At 44.1% G+C, this 25,560-nt stretch overlaps 1 protein-coding gene across 1 annotated transcript; it reads right to left on the reverse strand.

The window, feature by feature from the left end:
* Nucleotides 1-20,015: 20,015 nt before the first annotated feature.
* CHST2 (carbohydrate sulfotransferase 2) lies at nt 20,016-24,314 on the reverse strand. The gene has a single exon (XM_077826877.1). It carries the CDS (start codon nt 23,657-23,659, stop codon nt 22,049-22,051), a length of 1,611 nt encoding a protein of 536 aa, XP_077683003.1. The 5' UTR covers nt 23,660-24,314; the 3' UTR covers nt 20,016-22,048.
* Nucleotides 24,315-25,560: the final 1,246 nt, after the last annotated feature.

Raw genomic sequence — 25,560 nt, forward strand, 5'->3', positions numbered from 1 at the left:
TGGTGTTTCCTACTGTCGGCACCTACAAAAAAGCTGTCAGGCATATGCTTGGCTTGGATAAAGTTGTCACTAGTAGGAAGAGAAACTAGACTGGCTGGTAGTTGAAGCTGGAGAAGGAAAGAATTTAGTGGTCTAGTGGAAAACTGAGAAAGGGAATTTATAAGGAAAGGCCTAGATGAGAAGTCAGATTAATAAATACAGGAAGTAGAGTAGGAGACTTTGGAAAACAAAGTATTCCCTTTACATGTTACCCTGAAATGAACTGAACTTTTACATTTAATTTGAATAGTCTATTTTAAAAATCTGAACAAATCAAAGCGAAAATAACTAATTCCAGAAGGTCAAAGCTCAGAAAGTCTGCACCCCCCAGCAATCATAGAACTATAAAAGAATATAACATTTCCATATGCAGCATCTGAATGTTGTTTACTCATTTGTTTTTGATAACCTACACCCTGCTTGTACTGCCTGGAAATTGCAGATTGGTTACTGCCACACACTGCCAATCTAAATAGTTACAGCTCTGTTTTTAAAACATGTTTCTATTGCAACATTTTAAAACTGCTTCAGATATGGCATCTTAAAAAACTGAAGGTGCAGTTAAGATTGCATTTAGATGCTGTGTCCACAAATCAGGGAAATGAGTGTCTACTAGCTTTATGTCTGCAATTAAATGTTCCTACAATTGCTCTAGCTAACAATTTGGAGGCCAGGTGGAGAATCCTTTAGAAAGCCTATGGCCAGATTTAACAACAAGAAGTCTGGTGGCACCTTAAAGACTAACAGATTTATTTGGGCATAAGCTTTCTTGGGTAAAAAAACACTTTTTCAGATGCTTGGAGTGAAAATTACAGATGCAGGCATTATATACTGACACATGAACAGAAGAAAGTTACCTCACAAGTGGGAGAACCAGTGTTGACAGGGCCAAATTGATCAGGGTGGATGTAGTCCACTCCCAATAATTGACAAGGAGAATCATAGAATATCAGGGTTGGAAGGGACCTCAGGAGGTCATCTAGTCTAACCCCCTGCTCAAAGCAGGACCAATCCCCAGTTTTTGCCCCAGATCCCTAAATGGCCCCCTCAAGGATTGAACTCACAAGCCTGGGTTTAGCAGGCCAATGCTCAAACCACTGAGCTATCCCTCCCCCCCTTCAAGAAAGAGAAAGCAAGCAAGGAGGTGTCAATTCCAGGAGAGGCAAAGCTGCTTTCGTAGTGAGCCAGCCACTCCCAGTCCCTATTCAAGCCCAAAGTGTTCTGGTTTTGTCAAGAGTATTTTACTCTTCTCAGATATTAACACAAGAAAGTTTCCTGCAAGGCCATTTGTACAATTCTTCCAAGTTAGCTTCTCGTGCTTGTCTTTCTAATCTTTCAGCAGATTTGGACAAGGGAAAAGAAGCAGCTTGACATGACAGCATGGTTATGGCTTTGTTTTCCCAAACTTGTTCATATGTAAGCAGTCATAAGTCACTTGTATATTTCAGGAGTCCACAGCTGGTTGTCAGTTGGGATGGGAATGGGAGGGACCCAATTCAGCATGTGTGCAAGTGCTTTGCTGAATTGGGGCCCTGTGTAGTATAGCATGAACGTTTTTTCAGCCTGAGTTTGGAATGTGAGTCAAGTGACCAAGTTCCACACAGTCATAATTTTATTTTGAAATCCACTCTTCTAGGAAGATTTCCTCCTTCTCGTTATCTGGGTAGCCAGGGTAATTTTGGTACAGAGAAGTGCATGGTTAAATTCCTGCATACCCTTTGAAAAATTTACACCTCAGTGCATATTAATCAGACACATAGAAAAACTATCAACAGAAAACACAAGAGGTCCAATTTTGTTCTCAGTTTTAACAGTGGAGTGTCACCAGCATGACAGAAGACTTTAATCCCATATGCAATTTCCATACATACACACCCCCTTCCTCTAATGACAGTGTTAGTTATATGGGATGGCAAAGATGACAGCTTCATACATATAGGGTGAAATCTTGCCCCCACTCAGGCCAGTGGAGCCAGGATTTCATGCATATTTTGGTTGTCCTGTTGGTGATGGTGTTACAGGGAAGATGTTCAGATTCCAGAGAAAACACATGTGCCCAATTCTGTTCTCAGACTCATTTAAACCTCTGAAAATATCACAGCCAGGCTCTGTGCCATGACACAGCTCATACATGGTCACGGTTTTCTCAAGATATGTTACACGTTTTGCTAATAAACCAGAAAATAGAAACTATGTTTACATAATTCCTGCCCACTTTGAAACAGTCATTTTTCAGAGCTATGGTGAACGTCATGCAGGGGTGAGTTTTCCTGACATAGCTGAAGCTGTACAGCACTCAGAAGCTTTAATTCGTATTAAATTGTTTTGCGAGTGTGCCTTGACCACTTGCTGACCTGGTGTATTGCCACTGTTACTTTCTCTACCTGTTTAGATGTTAAATATTTATTCATGGAGGCACCTTATCTCCCCTTTTTCACATCTTCTCTGATTTTCTCTCATACAACAGATCTCTACCTTGTTTTCTCAGGGATTCACTGCCATGCAGAGCAGTGCTCCAGGTGATGGCAGGGCAGTTCAGCAGACACATGGGCACAGAGGACAGGCATTCTGATACAAGCTAGGTTTTTTTGGTATCATTTTTCCTTTAGCCAGGGTACTTCAAATCTTGGCTCATTTGATACATTGATCCAGACAACTACAAAAAGAACAAGCAAAAGTAAAGTTTCTGTGAGAGAGCAGCCAGCATGTGCATCTCCTCTGCAGCATTCTTCATCACAAAATGGCAACTGCCACTCCAGACAGCACGCAGGTGTAGTACACAACTCAAGTTACCGAGCTACATGTACCTCAGTGTTCAAGCTTCAACAGTACCAAGCTCCACTCACAAAACTAGAATAGCTGGGGGTTTCTAAACTGAACTTTCCTGCACCAGAGAAGATTCACTCCAAAGAAGGCAGCAGACAACAGTCACCCAACTGTCCTGGGAATTTCTGCTGGGGGAAGACAGCTTTCAAGTTTTACAGGTGCTCTATAGGAGTTTTCCAGGTACTCTATAGAGGTTGCTGGGAAAATACTGAAGCTGCTCATGTCCTAACTGTTCAGGCTGTACCTTCTCCCCAGCAAGTGACATCCACTATTCAGGCTGTTCTAGCCCCTTTTCAGCCCTCCAGAAAAGAGGAAGATTGCAGCCACTTTTCACTGCCACAGCCGACCCTTGGCAGCTGTCCTCCATCAGGAACCTCTGCCAGTATCAGCCAGCATTGATCCTGGGTTGAATTTGGCCCAGAGACTATCACTTCCCCATACCGTGACATGATGCTTCTGCATATCCAAGCCATAACTTCAGTTATTTGCTTTGCTGCTGTACGTCATGCCTCACACCACTCTCAAGCACCCCTTCTTAGGTTGATTCCAGAAGAGGACACATTCTGTATAATCCACCTGCTAGGATACTGGTCATTGCAGTGCAAGGGCCATTAATAATGGGTGGGAATTGGCAAAAGCAGTGTGACGAGGTGCTGTATTCACTGCTAGGATGGTACGACCTCCTGGCCACTGTGGGGAATAGTTCTGCAAGGCCAACACCCCTTCCTGGGGTTGCATGCCATCTCTCGGTTTCTCTCAGTCTGCAGCCCCTCTCTCACTCCAGGAGCTCCTGCTTCCTCTTTGTGACTTGGCCCTCTGGGTAGGTCACTCAGTGTTTCCCCCTTCTGGGGTATCAAAGTCCTTCCACATGAATGGTCTGAAGTAGTCTTCTCTGGCACTGCCCTGATGGTGCCAGTAGGGGAACCCAGGCCCACACGCTACTCCATGTTCTAGTCCAGGGATCCAATACTTAGCAGCTGTGGTCTGCTTTCACTCAGACCCTGTTCCTCCTTCCCTGGGCTCCTTCCTACCACTTCTGGGTCCCCCCTTTCTCTAGGTGTACCAGCTCAAACTCCCTCCTCTCAGGAAGTAACTACAGACTACTAAACCCTCTACCTTCAAACACGCACACCTGCCTACTTCCCTGCAGTCCCCCTCTGTTGCCCACTTCCTGACTTTGTAAACCCAGCCCACCTCCTCCCCCAGGTGGACTTCATCTGCCAGTTGGGTCTTAGCATGCCTTGGCTTTCCTCCAGGTTCAGCCTATAGGTTAACTGGCCTCATTTACCCCTTCAGGTCTTGTGTGGGGTGGACTCCCAATCACAGGCACAAATAGTTCATTCCCCCAAAATGGACAGACTGCAGCTCCACGATGGAAGTCTACACTCCATACATGTTTTAGCCAAAATTACCAATCCAGTGTTAATAATTTGAAAAGCACAGACATCCATTGCTGTGAACCTCCCTAAATATGGGTAAACGGAAATACTCCTGCTTGCCCCATAGATTATTTGCATAACTACGATCCGGAATGAAAGTGCCTTTTTTCAGTGTGAATGCATGAAGATACTCTCTTCTTTTGTGAACAGTGGAGGTTCCTTGGGGAGTCGGGGCGGACGGGACAGGACACTGCCTTCAGCTGTTTAGAGTCAGAGGCACTATGATCTTTACTTATTGCTGTAAATCAGCTCTGAACACATCCTGTGATGTCCTAATCACTTTCATTATCATGAGTCACCAACTTCCACTCTTTGTTTATGTTGGGCCTGAGCCCTTTGACGTCAGTGGAGTTTTGCCACTCATTTCAATGAAAGTAGGATTGGGCAATCATTAGCAGCAATGTAAGAGTGTCTTTGAAGACACACTGGAAATCATAAGACCCAATACAACTGTCTCTTGCATTCAGTAGCCCCTTATTCTAATGATAGTAGCTGGTTCCACAGCCCTTTCCCAAGTAGCCTCTTGACTGCAATGAGACTATGATATTTGTGAAAGAACTATTCATATCAGGTAAGGGTTGCAGGATTGGGCCATTAATTATTCCAATGGAGATAACATGTAACGGGGTAATGAGGAATTTGCAATGAGAAACACAGCTTCTTGGCTACAGGCAGTTAGCAAACGGAATAGGAAACACTCCAGGATATCCACTCTGGCTGATGTGAAAGTTATCTCTGTTCTAGCTCTACAGTAGCCCATTCACTCTTCTTTCCTTTTTCAGTAAATGTTTAAGTGTGATATTAATTGACTGTACATATTTACTGTGTCTGAAGTTGGAAAGCCCCTATCTGCTAACTCCATCCCTTATTTTTGGATTTGCAGCTGACTAAATTGTCCACTTACATGTAGAGTAAAGTCTATTTAATAAATTATTCAGACATTCAACGGAAACAAAATGCTGGCACATACATTTCTCACCAACTTCTTTTCTTCAGGATGAATAATATGTAAAGAACCTTGCTGAAATGAGCTGTGAAGCTATTACTGATATTTTAATAGTTTAATTCAGGAGTACAAGTCTGCCTTATTTTGTGGCCTATACAAATATTGCTTTTTCCCCTGATAAAATACAGGGATAGCTTAATGATCTTGGCAACTAGGCATTTCAGTTTAGACTCTCTGCTGCTGTAGGTTCAAGTCCCAGCAGAGTCAGCTCAGTCCTTTATCTTTTCCATCTAGAAATAACTGAGTGTTAGGCAGTTTGCTGTAGCCTGAGCTCTCAGGTGAGACTTCAAAAAAAAAAAATCCATCCTGACTGCTCTGTGTGGGCACAAACATCTCATCAGTCTATTTGTAGGAGATTGAACTCTGACGTTTTTATTCAGTCAGTAGAATTCAATCCACTGTGAGTCAAATAACATCAACAAGAGTTGTGGTTGAATAAGGTCTTATGCTTTTAGTTTGTTAGTAGGTGTGTATCCAAAGTCCTTGGCTAAAATATCCTTCTAGCCTGTGTACTCATTAGCAATCAGAAGGCTACAATTCAATGCTGTTGTATATAGATAGCTTGATGCTTTCAGATATTTTGGAATGAAAATATTATATAAATTATTAGCATCTATCTATTCAGAAGGCTAAAGATGAACAGTTATAATAAAAATACAATACGATGTCTTTCATCTGATGATTTCAAGAACTTTACAAATGTTAGCAAGTATTATTACTCTAGTGGGGTCAAATGGGGAAAACCAGGCACAGCAAAGGTAAAATGCCTTTGCCCAAGGTCTCATAGCCAGTCAGTGGAAAAGGCAGGAGCAAAACCAGATCTCAAAGCAACGTCAGAAGCAGAAAGAGACCCCAGATCCTTTGACTCCAGGCTCCCTGCTTTAATTTTTCCCATTCTTAATACTCCCTTTAAAAAATCATAATGTTCATAAATATCAATTATAATCACATTATTGATCCCACTGTTAATGTTATCTATAATGCCTTCCACAGGAATGCAAAAGGATTTGTGATGTTCAGTGTTCTTTTGTAATACAATCCCTATCTATGGAAATGCATTATAATTTGACTTCTAGCCTGATTGTGAAGTGTTCTTTGCATTTGATTTACTGTATGTTGGCTAGCATTCTGAGATGGTTTAATTAATGTTATGTATATTGCCTTTGCAGGAGGGCAGCTTCATGGAATGAACACACCTCTTGAGGGCTTGATCCATAAAAGTGCTGAACAGGCTCCACTCCCATTGATGGGAATGGGAGTGCTGGGCATGTCACATAGCTGCTCAGCACCTTGCAGGATCGAATCCTAACATAGTTAGAAGGCATCTCCTTCTCTTGAGCCATGTTCGTGTTAAAGAGATCTCAGCAACAAAAACTAAGGCAATTGTTTCTTTACGAAGAAACACTACTAGAGGATACTTTCATTCACCTGATTATCCCTCTTTCAACTTTGTCCCAAACATCAAGTTCTCAACGTCCAAACAACAAAGCATAATTTAAGGTGCAAATTCCTGAAGACTTTTTTAATTCAGAAGAACTGCCCTCTTCCATGTAATTATCCTTAAGTTATAGTCTCAAAAACCTCATTTTAGTATGACCTTTCGTGAGTTTGCACCTGAAGAACTTTCTTATCTTTGGAGCAATGAGCCTAAGAAAAACATCTTCAAAAGATAAAGAGGAGGAGGAAATACCCTCCAGGAAAACTCCTTATCCTGGCAGCTTCCTCTGAGAAGTTTTTCATTTTCTTTCTATATTTTGCCTTCAGACTTCTAATTCTCTTGATCGTCACCTTTTGGCACAGATCAGGTGTCAGGTCTGTCATCAGTTTCGTATTTGATATTTAGGAAATAAATCCTGCATTGTCCAGAGAGTTGAGAGAAGACTATATGATCTAATGAAGCTCTGGAGCACCTGAATTAATTATTTAGCAACCGCATTACAGTAACACCTAGAGGACACAACCAGGATCAAGGCTCCGTGTGCTAGGCAGTGTAAACACACACACAAGAGGTAGCCAGTGCCCTGAAGAGCTTATAGGTGAGTTACTACAGCCTCAGCAGAGCAGAGCCGTTCTGCTGTCACTCTTCAGCCTAACTGCGGGAAGGGGGCCAAGAGGTCCAAGCCCAGCTACTACTTCCTGGTCCAAGGGGTAGAGAAAGAAGATTAATGCCTAGTATTTAATTAAATAAAGGGGCCCCCTGCCACAACCTTTAATTCAGGTTTTCAATCTATTTCTTCAGTGTAGAAAATCTTTCCCTTGCTCAGTATTGGCCTCTAGCCATCTTGAGAAACATGGGGGAAAAGAGGAATGTTCCCATAACTGCACATTCTTTAAAAAATATCTTTAAGTAAAACATTGAACAAATCTTTGCCATGCTCAAGATGGGTATTACCAGTCCCCAGACTGTCTAGATCTGGATCTGGCTGTATCATGAATTTGACGAGCTTCACACAGAAATATTCATCCTATACTTGATTCTTTTTGTCAATCCCATCAAGTAACCTAAATCTTGATTTTGCTTGATTTTCACTAAATCATTTCTATTTTCCATCAGAGGAACAAGACTCCCTATTGAAAAAGATGCACTCAGTAAAATCAGATGCTTTGTGTAGTGAGTCAGTTCATGACCCATGATAGCGAATGCCCTACCTATCACTTCCTATCCTAGAATCAGAAGCATTTTCAGCTGAATCACATTTGAGAATATAATACACAATCAAATCTGAATCGTGATTCATGGCTATGTTTGTGTCCTTTTCAATCATCTCACTGCTCAATCAATTTGCATATTAAAGGCTGTAGTCAGGCTTTTACCAGGGAGAAAAGCTGTGGGGGTGTAAATCCCCAGTGGATTACTGAGACAGGCAGAGAAGAATGTTCTTAGAAGCCGATTCTGAAGACTCCTTTATGGAGGCTCATGCCTGGCATGTGGACAGCCAAGGGTACATGGTGGGGACAAGGCCCTGGATACTCTGCACATCATCTAGCACTTCTAGCCACAGTAGCCTACGCTCACTTCCCTTTTGTGCTCAAGGAGTTGGAGCCAAGAAATTTTGGCTGCGCTCTCCACAGGTGAGCAAGAGAACTCCTTCTACCTGCTCTTTGGCACCCACCCACACAGTGTCAACCAGAATAATCTAGCCTTCAACAGGCATTACCTAATAAATACACAACAATGTGTCAGATTATCAAACATTTACTGAAACAAACCTAGCAAGTGAACTTGATGGATCAACTACCAGGCCTGAGGCATCCACTTCTGAAGCAGCTACAACAACTACTGACTTCCCTGTATTGACTTTCTGACACCTAATATGTCACTAGAGTAAAATCATGGTGAAGAAGCAGCTAAGTAAACAACAACGTCAAGCAGAGACCATTTGGCTGCCAATTCCAAGACGGCCTCGGAAATAATAGGGCAATTCAGAAATTTAGCCAATTTTTCAATAAGTCCTAAATGACATTATATTTGGTACAAGTTTCAAAAAACATCACACTTCCCTGGGCCAGCTGAAGAGCATTATAGGCCACATTTTTATACACTGACCTCTGTTTTTGCCCACAGAATTTGTAGGCAAAAAATATTGTGGGTGTAATTCTGCATCTGTAAGACTAAGGGCATAATCATAGAGGTCCTGGATGAATAATCAAACCTCAGGTGTGTAGTTTAAGTGTAATGAAGGTGTGGACTGGTGTACATTGTGAGGTGCATGCAGCTGAAGTCCACTTCTACGTCAGACAGGCAGGTGTAGGGGCTTGATCTTTCAAGATGCAGAACTCTGCTTGTAGAGTGCGGAGAGCCCACAACTCTCATTGAAGCCAATGGAAACCAGAGACATTGCACTTTAGAAGAAGTTTTTAGCATTTCACAGAGTCAGCCCCCAAATAAGTATCCTGGTTGCAGTGTTACACAAGAACTTATAAAAATGAAAGTTAGGAGTCCCCTCCTGAAATTGTTACTGCACTGTACACTTCAAAGGATGTACACAACTAGGGAGGAAGTAATATTGATTACTAATATATATTTTGTTAAGAGACAGGGACAGAAATCTATATAAATCTCAGTAAATGTTCATCTCTTTGTTGTAATCCTTGATTTAAATCCACACTTCAGGAGCAGACTGCTTTTGGCCAACCCAGGTACTACCTCAAATACTGCTCTTATTTTTGAGAAATGCTTGTTTTTTCCTACTGTGTAGTAAGATTTTTCTGTTGAAGACAGGAATGAGAATGATCTTCATATCTGCACTTCAACCATGCTCCCTTCTATGTGCCCTGTTCAGCCATCACTTATTCCCTAATGCCTGACATCAACTTGGCAGATGGTTTTTTCCCTTCCTAAATTACCTTAATCAGGGCAGTTGGTCTACTTAAAAGATTACTATGGGAGAATCAGACATCTATGCATTATGTCTTAATGCAATAGTGTTTTATTAATTATGTATCTTACCAGTGTATGTTAAACCAATGAGCTAAAATGTCTAAATATTTCAGATTCCCCCGAGCAGTGAGGACTCTTATACCAGGTCTACAGTCATTCACAGTGAGGTAGCTTTCTGGGGGGCTAACTCTGTTCCTATTGGAGTCCATAAGGAGTTTTATCATTGACTTCATTGGGAGCAGTGCTTTATGCCAACACCGAGTGCTTTGGACAGTCTCACCTTAAGTGCATTAGTGCACCTACTGGTGCCTGAAGTCTAGTGATCAGGCCTCATATGGATGTCACTGCTGGGCACTGGAACAAGTGAGAATGCCATGATTTTTATTGGTTTGAGCCAAATGTTCCATTGACTTCTCTAGAAGTTTTGCTTGTGTAAGGACTGCAGGATTTGTTCCTTAGTTTGCATAATATAAAACAAAATCTCCACTTTCTGAGCACCCTTATTCAGCATACTGAATAAGTTACATGTTACAGTTTTAGCTTTAAGAGTCAAATTTGCAGCAGCCTTTGTAATATTTGTGAGGGTCTCTCCTCATCAGGTGCAGGTGTGTACTATTTGAAGCATTGGACTGGTGAGTCTAGGCTCACTCAAAACTGAAGGCCCTCCCCCACAACTAAAGGGAGGAATCAATAAACCCAGGTCCAGTAGATTACAGGCTACAGCAAAGGAGAAAACAGGAAGGGGATCCAGGTCAAAGGTTGAAAATCAAGGAATCAGAAGGAGATGCTAAGCAGAGAACCCTAGGCAGTGTCCATTGCTCCTCAAAGGCATTGAAGGAGTCAGCAACCACCCAGAAGAATTCTGGCCAGAGTCCTGACCAAACAAGGGACCAGAAATAGGCCCCACAATTGCACAGCAGCCCCTGCCCCCATACATCTTCTTTCACCTGGAGTGATGCATAGCCATTTTGGCCAGCACCAGGAGGAGGTTGATGGAGGAGGTCCTGCAACTTTGTGGGGCCATGAATGGAGGTACAGGGAGAAGTGCAGGAGACAGTATAGGGGATGCAACTGGCAATCCTATATAGACGTGCACCAGGGTCTCCCTTACCACAAAAGTGTCAGGAGTTGTGGGAGTTTGTGAACTACACCAAGTACATGCCTGTGCTCACTGCTGTGTGGAGGAGCCACCAGGTGCAACCAGGCAGGGCAGCATGCAGGGTTCACACTAAACAATTTACCCCTCTCTCCAGGTTGCCTTCCTTTTCTATTTCTTCATTCCTCCTCCTACTCTCTGGATGTCCAGAGGCCTCCCCTCACACACCTTTTCAACCAACAAAGCCATTTAGGTTTTGCCTTTTCCCTGAACCTTTCTATCTCCGCAGAGAAACTCGCAACTGATCTAATTTCTCCCTCACTGGTTAAAGGCAGCTTAAATATATATATATATCCTTTCCCCAGCATGCATTACTGCCAAGCCTACAACTCCCATTAGACCTTCCAGACTACAACCCCCAGAACACCCTTGTTTAAGGCTGAATTGGGATCAGGGTAGTGCAAAACCTAAAGTTCTAAAGGGCCCAGCCCTGAAAGGACGCAACCTCCCTTATTACAGTGAGTATATCTGTGTATGTAAGCTGAAAATATCATGCCTTTGGGTCATATTTTGTGATTTTATAATAAAAAAAAATCAGGACTGTTTTCTGTAACAAATTATTAAGAAAATATATTTTCTCCCAAGCTGAAACCAGCATGTCAAGTGTCAACCATGAGCATTATTCAGATGTTATGAAATTCCAGGAATAAAAGGTAACCATCTGACTTGTAATACAAATCCATTATTTTATTCAGATAAAGCTAACTTTTATTTAATAAACAGTTGCTTTCCTTTATAAATATTTGGTCTGCAAACAAGTTTCTCACCAGCTGAAACCAAACTCTATAAAAATAGGGAATTGGTCATCTTTTCTGTCAGTTACAAATTACATGTTTTCAGCATTGTGTCCAAGTAAACATCCCTTTCTACTTCCTTCAAAAGCTTAGGCTCAGCTCAGATTGAAGGAACTAGTGAAAGTTAGATTCTGAAACTGTCCTGATGGTGTGATTAAGGGGAGTGCCTGGCACAAAGGATTGATAAGGGAGACGGGTGAAATTTTTCAGATGAATAGTTTTTGCCAAAAAATGCAATTTTAACTGAACCAAAACTTTTTGCAAATTTGACATGAATAGTTTTCACTATTCACAAAACAGCCAGAGGAGGCGATGGTAGCGATGGTGGTTCCCCCATTATAAGAAGATTTGATTTGACCCTGATCAGCTTTTTTTTCAAAATTGTCACTAAGCTGAAAAATCAGTTATTCTCATAGCTTTACCTCTCACCTCTAGGTAACTTTTCTCAATGTGATCTTAGTTAACGGTGCCTGAAAGTGACATGAATTGGTGTTCTCAGTCCAGTTCCTAACAGACACATCTGCATCACAGGAAGCTCAACCCAAGTTAACAGTCACTGGTATCCTTGTTAGCACCCTCAACAGAGAAACCTAGGAGTGAGTGAGGAAGAAGAATTAACTATGCTCACTCCTAGAAACGTTCCCTTCCGTATGCTAGTGGAAAGTGTCCATGCTCCACTGTGCACCTGTGCTATCATTACAACAGAAGACTTCAGTGCCCATGGCTGTCAATGTGGCACCTTTTACAAATGCTACAACTAATATTTACAAGTAAAAATAAACAATCTCTTATTCCCAGGGCACACATACCTCAGGGATGCATTGCCAGGCTGACATGTTTGGTTTACAAAGGGAAGGCAATGGCCAAGAGCAAAGTATCTCATGCTAACTCTTCTTTGAAGGAACATTAGGCTCTGTTCTCAGAGGTTTGCTTGTCACGGCCACTCAGCACAAACAGAGGCACAAAAATAGTAGCTAATTAAAGGTAAAGGATTCTAGTAGAAAATAGTGATTCCCACAGTGAGGGAACCTTTAAGAGCCTCTCTGAACTAGTCTTCTAAAAGGACCAAAGGAGGCAAAAGAAAATTCATACAGTATCTACAGGCTTAGGGCTGACAGGTGCTTGGCAGTGTATCTTTCCAAACAAAATCTAATTTGCCCTTTCCATTTACCCATCAGCCTTTAGAATCCCTCATCATAATCTTTCTAGAGTAACTATCGGGGGTAGCCATGTTAGTCTGTACCACAAAAACAACAAGGAGTCCAGTGGTACTTTAAAGACTAACAGATTTATTTGGGCATAAGCTTTCGTGGGTAAAAAACCCACTTCTTCAGATGCACTGGGGGAGGTAGGGGCTTTCACCAGCTTCCCCACCACCACCACCACCCCTTTTCGTCCAGGTCTCTCCAGCAATTTTCTTGCCAGGACCAAGTCCCTACAGCAATCCCCTTGCCAGGACCTTACCAACCACAGGCTAAGGTGGACTATAATGATGGGGGGTTGGCTCCCTGCTGTACCAAAGTAAGAACTTCCACCATGATGCAGACATGATGCTAGAGTAAGAACTTCCACCATGATGCAGACAATGCTCTGGACCCAATCCCACCCATTTCTGAGGGCCTTCACAACAGTGCTAGACACCCTCATCTCCTATTTTAAGTCAAGAGAATTGAGGGGCTCAGCCTCTTGCAGGATTGGGCTCCCTGATTCTAAGTCATACAGATGGGGAAATGTTACAGTAGATGTTGTCTGGACAGTTTCTGCGATGTTCCATCTCTATGATGTACCTTTCTTTCTCTTTCCAGCATGAAAGAGATCTATAAGGTCTTGTGTCCTTGACCCTATGCTAAGTAATTGTATCAATCAAACGGCTAAGTTCAGCCCCAGGATATACAAAGTTTCCTGTTGATTCACATAGTGGAATGCTTGCCTCACCAGCTCTTTTTCACCATTTCTACATTACTTCCATACCAAAGATCTCTTTCTGGGACAGGTATATTTTAGTACCACCAGGGGAATTTTAAAAAATACAATATAATAAATTCATAATAAAATACCACTCTCAAAACATTTGAAAATAAATGAGGGGGGCCCAATTTTAAAAATAGGAAAGGAAGGGGCTGTAATATGAGGTAATAAAAACAAGCTGACAGTGCTGGATCTAAAACACTAGCCGGGGGAGGGGGGGAGCGAAGAGGAGAGGGGTATGGTGATTTTTAACTGAAGGGAGACATGTAAAAGAGATGGAATCCCGGGGAGGTGAGTTCCGCTACCTTCCACACCATGACACCCCTCACAGCAAACGCTTAATCACCTGCCAGCTTCAGACACACAGGTGGGATCTTTCAGAGGTGGGTAGTATGTGAACAATTACCCATCAGTACGAGGCCTAAGGAGTAGGTTCCTAATGCTGATTCAGGGACTTGAGACTCCATCAGTTCCCCATTTACACATTACATTTCAGGCTTCGACATTTCTATTCCCCCAGGGCACGTGCTTATTTTTTGACAGACAAATAAAGTATTGTAGTTCTCCTCTTGCTTACATGCTTGTAAATCAGAAGTAGTCACTGAAGTCATTACACTGATGTAAAAGTAGTGTGAGACGAGAATTAGGTGCCATGTTTTATTTCATTCTAAGCCTCCCGGCAAAGATTGGGTGAGCAGATTTTGGGCCTCTATTGGTTTGTTTTCATTAGTTTTGCAAGGCTGCTAAATGTTGCTGAAAAGGAGCTGAATATAATTTTCTGATCTGAGCAAACAAGAAGCCTTGACCAAATCAATCTGAAGAGGCAAGAATCTGAAGAAGAACTCTCTGTGCAATTTTTAAAAACTATTTGTTGCTTATGTAAAGGCAACCATAGATCATGTCCTATAGTGGCAACTGGTAGTGACAATCTCTATTGGGGTTTTTTTCCCCCCAGTATTGTCATTATAAACCCTGGGTTTCAGTTTCTGACTCAAGCTAAGCTCTTCATAGGCAGGAACAGTCAGTATGCTGTGCTCCTATGGGAAGGACAGACCTCACATCTCTGTAAATCAACCCTTCCAAATGATTCAGGAGTAGCCCTGACAAGCTCCAACAGAGCCATGGTGTCTTGGCTGTGGGGGGACCACAGAAGTCCTAGGGGACCCTTGTATCATGAAAAATCAAATACAAAGTCACCACTCCACAGACTGATACACTATAACTCTGTTATAGCACCATCTATAGAGTACATGATATATTTAAAAGCTATCTGAAGATAGAGACCTCACGCCTGAAGCACTTACTCTTGTGAGTAGTCTTATTGAACTTAATGGAACTACTCACAGGAGTAAGGGTTTCAGGATTGGTCCCATAGCTAATTTCCATAGGAACCATCAATGGTGTATAATAAGGTGTGGAAGGCTGGCACTCGTGCTTCCTCCAGCCAAATGACTGCTAAATATTTCCATTTTCTTAGCACCTTTCATATTAAAAAAGTACTATGAGAAATGCACATGGCTTAGAACAAATCTATTGATATTCCTTGTAAGTGAAAGAAGGAACCATCTGGCAGCTGGAATTAATGGTGGTGCCAAGACTAACAGGCTACTGGGTTTCTTGGAAATTCATGTATGGAGGTATGAGGAGAGAAACCAAGATGAAAAGTCAGCACAGGCATTGCTACCTCTAAACAATGTAAGCTTGGAAAACGAATATTCTTATACCTGCTGCCTTCAATAAATTATGTTTCCATATTAAACTTCATCTTAAAGTTACAAACAAAAAAGTGGGCCTAAAAAATGTAAGCGTTTCTAAAGGACTCAAAGAGAGGAATCCTTTCCATAGACCAAGAATAATTTTAAACTGTTATAATGTATCACAATTGTGCATTTTCTCTCATCCCCTTTAGGACTTAATCTTGTTTTTAACATGCAGATGTCTTTATTCTTCCTCCTCTAACCTTGCTGTGTTGTATTGTTTGTTTGTTTCTAATCATGTCCCTCTACAGTACTTCTTTTTTCTAGCAGTAGAGAGCAACTTCTGCAAGACTCTGCTTTGTATTCCTTTCCTTTCCCCTAAATGAATTTCTCTTGCCTTTTACTCCCTTGGGTAAAACAACAGACAAGGCTGGATGCAGCATCCTACTTATGAATCCACTTTTCCAAAAATGATTATTGCTCATTAACCATTTTACTGCTGGCCCTCTGCAAGACTTGAGCTGCTGCCAATGTACTGCTGCAATTAGCAGAATGTTAAGACATGCCTGTGACCTGCAGTGACAGCCAACAGACAGTCATTTCAAAGAGCAAGAAGTTCACCATCCAAAAGTAGCAGTTTGGGGCCAGATTTTTAAAGATATTGAGGTAATGTAGGAGTGGCGTAGTGGGATTTTCAAAAATGGGAGTTAAGTGCCTTGGCATTTTTGAAAATCCCCACTAGGCTCCTATATGCGTCTCTAAATTCCTTGAAAAATCTGGCCTTTGGGACATGTTTCTGTAATAGCGCTGAACAACCCAAACTCCCATTGAAGCCAAGACAAGAGGAGGAGGCTCACCACCTTACAGGATCAGACCCACAGTGCTCTTGAATTTGGTTGTGGTTGGATTTCTCTTGATCTTTTTCCAGGGGCGAGGGTCCCCCCATCTTATGTTCATGTTCTAGTTTTCAGTAGGAAAGATGGAGTGAGGTGAAAGCCTTATTTTCATTCGTGTCCCAGCAGGACAATGCCGTTATTGACAGGGCCAGCCTCAGGCACAAACTTCTCACAGCCTCGTAGTACTGCATTGACTCAACAGCTCACAGGCTGGCCAGACACCTCCTGCAGCAGGACCAGAGGAGGAAGGTGCCCACTGTCCAACCCTGGTTTTTCCCCTCCAGCTATCCACCACTCCACTCTATTTGGGAGCTTTCAAATTATAAGTTTTGCACTGATTTTTGGAGAGAATTTCCAGATCCCAGGGTGAAATCCTGACTCCACTGACAGCTTTGTCATTTTCTTCAGTGTGGTTAGGATTTCACACCACATTCTTTAGCTAGTCTGTGAACTGATGTCTGGTTTCACACACAGATGATCTTCTCCCATTGATTGATGCTCATGCACTATATTACAGGTGCCACTGTAGAAGCTGGAGGTTATTGTACATTCCCATACACTTTTTCCATGTGTAATGTCCTGTGCTTTTTAACTATTTTATTTTCATACTCTAATGATATTAAAGGAAGTTGCAGTCTCAATTGGTGGGTGCAATGGCTCCCACTCAGGCTCTTTATTTATCTGAGACCTACAGCACAACTTGCTTTGTAATTACTTATTCTTAGACTGATTTACATCTAGCTTTTTATGGGTTGATTGGTCATGTTGCTAAATACTTAATAATGCAGGATTGCTCTGCCATCAGGTGTTATTGCTCTTTTATTATCTCATGAGCTGGAAAACCCCAAACTCAGGAATAGAACAAAAATAAATACAGGTAAGATTTCTACCTTCCAAAGTTAATATAAATCAATAGTATGCAGAACCTAAGCATCTTCTCAGCAGAATTTGATTACTTGTGTGCAGGATTACAGGTGCAATAAAAATCAAGTGGTAATGTTTAATATTAATGTTTTACAACAACCTCATTTGCTATTAATGAATGGATGTCACTCAGCCTCCCTTGAGAAAATATCTGTAATGTGGTGAATACTATTGGTATTCTACATTCTATACAATTCTGGTTTTAGTCCACACACCCATTTTTATAAGAACTTTCTCAGGAGCGATGACACAATGGATAAGCAATAGCCTTTGACCACCAAACTGAAACATGACATTGATCGTGCAGGCTGGATGCATGACATGGATACATACCTGTACGGCAGCCTCAGACTAATCCATAGTCTATGTACTAAATCCTACTTGCCTTATTCATATGTATAGTTCTAATGGACCAAATTCATCCTGGGTGTAACTCAACTGGATTTCAATGGTACTAGATAGAGAGAGAAGAAGAGATGGATTGACAACATAAAAGAGTGGACAGGAATGGACTTCACGGAGACTCAAGCACTGACACACAATCGTCAGGGTGGAGACAACTAGTTGATTGCTCATCAATGATGGTGCCCAAATGACCAATGAGGTTATGGAAATGATGATGATGATGAGAGAGAGAAAATTTAACTCACTGACATCAATGGGATTTGAATAGGGCAGAGGGGATTTGGCTGATAGGTCTGTTCACATTACAAAGTCACTGTATAATTTGATATGATTGGCATTCTCAGCTCCAAAGACATCCAAGTCTGGAATTAAAATGATGCACTGGATCAAAACTGAAGTGCCCCATATAATGCCTTTCCACTCTGTGGAAGCTGCAGTAAAAAAATGCCCCTCACTATCAAGACCACCTACAACACAGCTATGAACAATGTAAGAGGAAAAAAGAATAATCCCGCTCCGTTCCTCTCATGTCTACAGGATGAAGAATACTTTTTCAGAATTGACTATAGCCACTAGCTTTTCAGCTCTAGAGACCAAAGTTCAAATCACAAGTAAAAATAAGCTTTGTGGTGTTAGTCAGTTGCACCCTCTTATCCCATGCAAGGGATGAAACAAATACATGAATTTTGAATCAACTTAAAATGTGCCTCCTTTACTAAAAAAACACCCAAGGACATTTAATTTGACCTTCAGTCTTTGTCAATACCTAAGTCAGTTTCAGCGTCCCTGGGCACATCAGCATCTTTTACATTTTAAATGGATTCGAAGGGTTTGTGTACAAGCAGCTTTAGTTTGATGTTGATTTTGCATCTTGTAGCCGAATCGATTGTTTTCTAGATTAGCAGCATCCTGGTAGGTGTTACATACATATGAATTGTATGGTCATATATAAAATTGTATAATTTTCTGCACTTGTTCACATCACAGAACCATCACACAATTTGTCACAATGTCTCTGTTCAAGAGAGATCTAGGACAGGAATACTGGAGGTATCACATGTCCATACCAGGAGAACTTGATTAGTGCACTAATTCCTGCTATGCCTGGTTCACATTAATATCACTGATTCCCAACTTTCATGAGTACTAAATTTACTCACAAAATATCAAATGATCCTACCATCATGTAATGCAATTCCCTGCACTTTTTAAAATGAGACTGCATGTTATTTGATTCAGATTCTTAGACACACACAAACTATGATCTTTTATACTCACTTTCATATCTTCTCACCTCATGTTTTCTCTGCCATTTTCCACCATTACTACTTTTCTAAATTTTGAAGTTCTCTTACTCCTCCCTTCTTAAAACTTAGAATAGGGCAGGCATTTTATTTTTGTCTGACAAAATGTTTGTATATTTCTTTTTGCTTTTAATGGAGTAGTAGTAAAGATTAGGCCTGATCCCTCCATCCTTACACAAGCAAAACTTCCATTGACTTCAATGCAAGTTGTGCCTAAAAAAGGATTGCAGGACTAGGCCCACAAATTTATCTACATAAACTCTGCATCACTCATTTCGTCCATAGAAATCTGCCCAGCTGCAGCAACAGCATTTGTCAGTTAATTCTTCATGCAAAGTAGAAAGGTGGAGCTTAGATAATGGGCCTCATTCTGATGTCACACTAACTCCATTCGCTCTTGATTTATGTCAGTAAAATAATGCAGATCCTAGACCAATACTTTTAATGCATCGTGTCAAAAAAGCAGTCAGTACTCTCTCACCAAAATGTAGAAAGAGATTTTTTAAATATTTAAAGTCAAAGACATTTCCTAAAGATTTGCCAAGCTGGGGAGGGATAAATAGATCGAGCATGTCTCTTTCACATTCTTAGATACAATTCCTGCTCATCTTACTTACACCAAACTCCCAATGAAACCAAATGAGAGTTTTCAATGAATAAGGGGAGCAAGATTTTGTCCTTGGCATCAGAACAGCTGGTAAAATAACATAGTACCACATGAGAGATCCTAGTTCAGAAATTGCATTAGAACTCTCACACTCAAGTCAGCAGGATCTGAAAGCATCACAGATACGGTTTTCAGAGTCTCTAATGGCACAGCTTGCCTCACTTTTTTAGTAGGTGGCTGTAGAATGTTACTGCAGCCCAATTGAGGTTGTTCCCCTCCTAATCAGAGTTTATGGAGCCCATGTGCAGCTACTATAAAGCAGCAGAATAGGATTATACGGGGAGGGGGGGGGGGAAGAGGCACTTAATGAAGCAAGGGCAGATTAAAAAATAAAAAAATCAAGCAGCATGTTCTAAAACAAGATCGGAGTCCTTAGTCACTGCTCTTGGGGATGCCTGGGCTGGAAGTCAGCTGGACTGAGAAAGAGTCCAAGCCTGAAGGTCTGGGACCCATCTGAGGTAAAAAGAGAATATTTGTGGTGGTAACAGGAGACCTCTAATTGCACTAGCACAATACATTTTAATATGCATTTTATTAATGGAATTAAGAATCCCTTTCATTTCTAGCCATTGATATCTCTGAAACATAGCTCACTTAACAATCTACTTGCAAGTGTTCTCAGATAAAAGAGTTACACTGTTATTTCTACTGCCACTGCTGACAAATTAACAGAATGGGTATGTGTCATAAAATTGATAATTAGCATTAGCGTATATGCAACCTTGCACAATAAGCTTTTTAACTAGTTTATTATATTCCCGTTTCCTTTTCAAACCAAGTTGACATCTATTTGCCAATATTTTATCCAGAAGTCAAATATCTTAAGTCTCAGTCTCATTTAACATCTTGTTTTAGCTTAAAATTCAGTATTCATACAAGAAAGACATTACACGTAACCACAGTTTTCACACACAATTATCAACATTCTTTTATATAAATATATTTTCACAAGCTAATTCTTCTTCTTCCTACTACTTATATTCTTCCTAGAAATTCTTTGTATTTTCTGAAGGCACAATATCTAGATAAGCAATGTAAAATGTGCTTCCCACAGAAAAGTCTGTGGTCTAAAAATCAGAAATCTGTGTGGCAAGAAATTGTTTGCTTAAACCTCAACATTCAAAGCAGATCTTTTAACAGTGCTGGAGAATAACAACACCAGCCTCAAATAAAGTCCTTGCTGGTACCTGCAGTTATCATATGACAGAAGTGAGAGTAGTAACATCGCCTACTTTTATCACATTTAATAATGGGCCTGATCCTCCAGGCAAAACTCTCAGCAACTGAGAGCATTTACACACAGTGAAGATCCAGCCAACAGTCTCTCAGAGTCAAAGGGTAGTTTTGCCTCACTAAAGACTGCAGGATCAGCCCAACATAGCAACAAACCAAAACCTGTATGTTCCTACATACCAGATACACACACAAACATTTAGATGACAGAAAATGAATAGTTCAATACTATTCACATTGAAGCTCCAGCTTTATTCTGTTTTCATTTATACCATCTGACAACAAGCATGCCAGAAGTATGCTTCAAGTATTTTATCTATCAATTGCAGTTGTTTGCACTACAATAGAGATGTTTATTTAGTTTGCACACATGCAAACCTTTTCACGATTATAAAATGTTCATTTAAATCCTGTTTTGTTTTGTTTTTAAACACCATATGTAGAACCATTTGTTCTACTTAACAGTGACTCCTTGACATGTATTTCAAGACAACAATATTGTTGTGATGGCAAATCTTATGAATATATTATAGTGTCACTTAAATGTAACTTTTTAAATATAACTTTTTTTTAAAAAAAACCACCAATATTTAAAGAGAAATCTCTCTGGGCTCTATGCATATGGCCACAAAACCTGCACAGCATTTATGGGATTTGTACTTGTTTGTAAGAAAGCAGCTTCTAAACAGGAGATAACATGGAGAAAGTTGCACTCCAGCCCCTGAGCCCGATAAAAAGTATTTGTTGCTATCAGATGTGCATCTGAAGCAAGTACTTTTTCAAGCTGTATAGAAGCAATGTGTGTGATTCCCAGACAATCGAGGTAATTATAAAAATGAATATCATTTATTGTTTTCTTTATTTAGATCACATTTGAATATTTACTTTTAATACAAAAACCCAATTCACAATATTATGTTTCCACTGCAACCCATCTCTACCAAGACAGATGTCTCAGAAATTGCACAAGTCTTTCATTATCACAGTCACAACAAGAAGTCCGTAAACAAGATTTTGGTACTGAATCTCACCTTGGGTATAAGAGAGGAAAGGGGTTTTACAAATACCATCAATCCTAATCTCTCTTCTTTTTAATTGCATATAACCCAGCAATGCAAAAATGTCAATGTATATTAACCACAAATGGCCTTTGGAGGAATGCCTGGATTCCTGATTAATGCATTTGTAAGGAATACCAGATGTTTTTTTCCTCACTCCCTCTTTCTCTCAGGCAAAGAAGACTGTTTCCAAAGCTGCTCAGTGGCTAGCTGTCCCTTTGGAAAGGATGCTTGTTGGCATCCCCTGTGCCCCATTCACAGCCTTGGCTTCCTGAGCAGTGTTTTGCTTAGGTCCTTCACCTCTTCGGGGCTGTTGACTCTCTCATAGCCCAGGACGGCCATGGGCTGCTGGCAATACTCCTCGATCTGCTTGATCTGCTGGAAGCTCAGTGCTGTCCTCCAGGCGCTCACTGCCTGGGTGGCATTCCTGGCAGACACCACAAAGGGCTTGGAGGAGTAGCTGGGCCCGCTGGTCATGTTGAGGGCAAACTTCTCCATCTCTGGGCTCACTAGCAGATTGACAAAGCCATACACCTGCCGCACAGTCTTAATGGGATCCACCACCAGGTCCTCGTAGCGGACCACCAGATAGTTGTTCTTGAGCCAGTCGGGTGGGCGCAGGGCAGTCTGCAGAGTCTTGGCCATGCTGCTGCAGATCACCTCCATGGCCCCCAGCGCATGGTAATCCGAGCCACCTCCCCCCTCCTTCTTGCTATTCAGCTTGTGGCTGGCATCTAGGAGGGGCATGCGGTGGATGCGGGGGTCCCGGCTCCTCACCACCTGTAGGCTCTCCCGGATCAGGCCGTGGCGGGATTTGATCCTGGAGCTGGCCACCGCCCGGGGGTCCCGGACCAGGTGGATGACTTTGAGCTGCAGGGCCGGGTCCTGCATGAGTGGGGCCAGCACGGCAAGGTCGAAGACTCGCACACCCTTGATGACCAGGGTGTGGTACTTGTAGCACTCGTCCTGCAAGAGGCTGAGCCGCTGCGGGGGACACTTCTTGCAGACCTTGTCGTCCACCATGCCCACCACCTCCTTGCGGTAGGCCGGGCAGAGCGGCGACGAGCAGATCACCTTGTTGGTGGCCGCCCCGAAGATGCCCAGCGTGGTGAGGTTCTTGCCGGCCCCGGCCGTGTTGTAGAGCTGGAAGACGGCCAGGTCGCAGCGGTAGAGGGAGCTGAGCATGTCCCGGGCCGCCCCCTGCAGGGAGACGGCGTCCCCCGGGTAGAGCTTCTGCCAGACGTGCCACACCGGCTCGTAGAGGAAGAAGACCTCGGGGTTCTGGTTGAAGAGCTCCCCGAAGAAGGACGAACCCGAGCGCCAGGTGGTGAAGACATAGACCAGCTGGCGCTGGCGGGGCGGCGGCGCCGGCGGCCGGTAGAGGGAGCGGATGTCCGAGCGGGGCTGGAAGTGGGGCTGCTGCGGGGAGGAAGGGGCGCGCCGGGCCGGGGCAGGCTCGTTGCATTGCTGGGGCTCCTTGTGCCACTTGTAGTCCAGCAGGTTGAGCATGGTGAGCAGCAGCAGCAGCACATAGCCCAGGCACAGCACCAGCGCCTTCCTGCGGAAGACTTTCATGCTGAGAAGGGCCGGGGGCCAGGACAGCAGCACCACTGCGGGGGCAGGAGGCAGCAGGGCAGGGGCGGCTGGCCAGCGCCAGCGGTTGCTCATCACATCACACGGAGCGCAGGTCCGGGGGGGCTGCCCACTTGCCCCCAGCACAGAGCCCTTCCCGCGGCGGATCTGGCATTTCGCACGCCCCGAGGGTGGGGAAGCCCAGGCCCGGCAGCCGGCCGCTCTGCCCCCTGCCTGGCGGGGCTGCGCCCTGCTTCCTAGCCCGTGCTCCAGCCTAGGGCCAGCGGGTCTCATCGGCTGCCGGCTCACAGCAACTTTCGTTTCTTTCGTCCCTTCATAGCCGCCGCGGGCAGGCTGGGGGGCGGGGGAAGGAGCAGCGATCTCCCCCGCGGGGCCGACGCACCCTAGAGCCGGGCTCTGCCGCCAGCTAGCGCCCGGCGCTCCGCTGGCCCGCGGCGGGAGCAGCGGGAGTCTCCGTTCCGCAGCCCCGCGGCTGGGAAGCGGCCGGGGGACGGGCCGGGGGAAACTTCAGGGTGCTGCTGAGCTGCCGATCGCTCCGAAAGTGCATCGCGCCTCCCGCGCGGCGGCGGCGGCTCCTCCTGGGTGGCTGCGCCGAGCCGCGCTCCGTCCCCCGCTCGCCGCCCCTCTGGTGGTGGTGGGGGGGGTCGGTATCAGACCGGATGCGGGGAGCAGCGAGCCCGAGGCAAAGGGTCGCCGCGGGATATTTCCCCGGCTTCCCCCGGCATGGGTCAGAAACGCCTTTGCGATGGCCGGCCCGGCACCAGCTCCGGCGGGTGACCCCGCGCCCCGCAGCAGCCCGTGGCGCTCGGCAGTCACCCCCGCGGCACCATGGCAAGCCCAGCGGTCTGAGCGAGAGACTTGGAGCACGAGCTGCTTCTCCGCACCCCCGGCTGCCGGGGCGGGAGCCACAAGCGCGCACAGCCAAACGGAGCCGCCCGCCCGCCTATGGAACGGGTTGCGGGGCGCTAGCCTAAAACGCACGCGGCCCCGCCTCCCCTCCGGCCCCGCGCTCCCCTATTGGGAGCTGCAGCCATCACTCCTCTGGCTTTCTCCGCCCCGCTCTGCAATGGTTGCTCTCGCTGCGGCTGGGGAGGGCGGCCGCGCTAAAAGGGCGCTGCGCAGCGCAGCCCCGCAATGGCCGGCTTGGGTCTAACACCTAGTCCTGGGAGAGTTGAGGGGAAAGTTTTCGAAACAGCCGGGCTCCGGCCTGCCCTGAGAAAAGGGCTCAGTCTGGTAGGTGCTGGCGCTAGGTACCCCTTCAGGGGAGGCTCATCACTAGCCCCCTGCCACATTCGTGGCCATGGAAATGCCTCAGGGAGCGTGAAAGCGGGACCTTTGTGTGCGTTTACCCTGTACTGTACAGATTTCACGGGAGAAACCAGCATTTCTCAAACTAGAGGTCCTGACCCAAAAGGGAGTTGTGGGGGGAGGGGTGGCTGCAAGGTTATTTTAGGGGGTCGCAGTCTTGTCACCCTTTCTTCTGTGCTGCCTTCAGAGCTTGATGGCCAGAGAGCCGTGGCTGTTGGCCAAGCTCCCAGCTCTGCAGGCAGCAGCACAGTGGTACTGTGCCATCCTTACTTCTGCGCGGCTGCTGGCGGTGGCCCTGCCTTCAGAGCTGGGCTCCTGGCCAGCAGCCGCAGCTCTCCAGCTGCCCAGCTCCGAAGGCAGGGCCACCGCCAGCAGCAGCGCAGAAGTAAGGGTAGCAGCACTGCAACTCCCCCCTACAATAACCTTGCCCCACCCCCAGACAACTCCTTTTTGTGTCAGGACCCCTACAATTACACCACCATGAAATTTCAGATTTAAATATCTAAAATCGTGACATTTATGATTTTTAAAATCCTATGACCGTGATATTGACAAAATGGACCGTGACTTTAGTAGGGCCCTACTCATCACCACTGCTACACTATGCTTGCTGCTCAGCCCTGCGAGCTGGCTGACAGCTAGCAGCATTTCCTCTGCCTTGAGTAATAATGACTTCCCCTTTTATAACACTGCCTCATACAGGAACTCTGGGACTGAGCCCAAACCAATCTCCTGCCACCAAGTCTTGGGCATTAGTCACACGCCTCTTTTTTCCTTCCTCATCTTCCACCACTGCCTGCCCGCTAAAGAAATAGGTACAAGAGTGTCACAGGCCTAAGTCCTGACTCTGCAGACCCCACACAAAG

This window comes from Eretmochelys imbricata, chromosome 9 (assembly GCF_965152235.1).
Source record: "Eretmochelys imbricata isolate rEreImb1 chromosome 9, rEreImb1.hap1, whole genome shotgun sequence".
Classification (NCBI taxonomy): Eukaryota; Metazoa; Chordata; order Testudines; family Cheloniidae; genus Eretmochelys; species Eretmochelys imbricata.

What these genes read in the sequence shown, in the direction of transcription:
- CHST2 (XM_077826877.1), bottom strand. Translation starts at nt 23,659, where the DNA reads ATGAGACCCGCTGGCCCTAGGCTGGAGCACGGGCTAGGAAGCAGGGCG.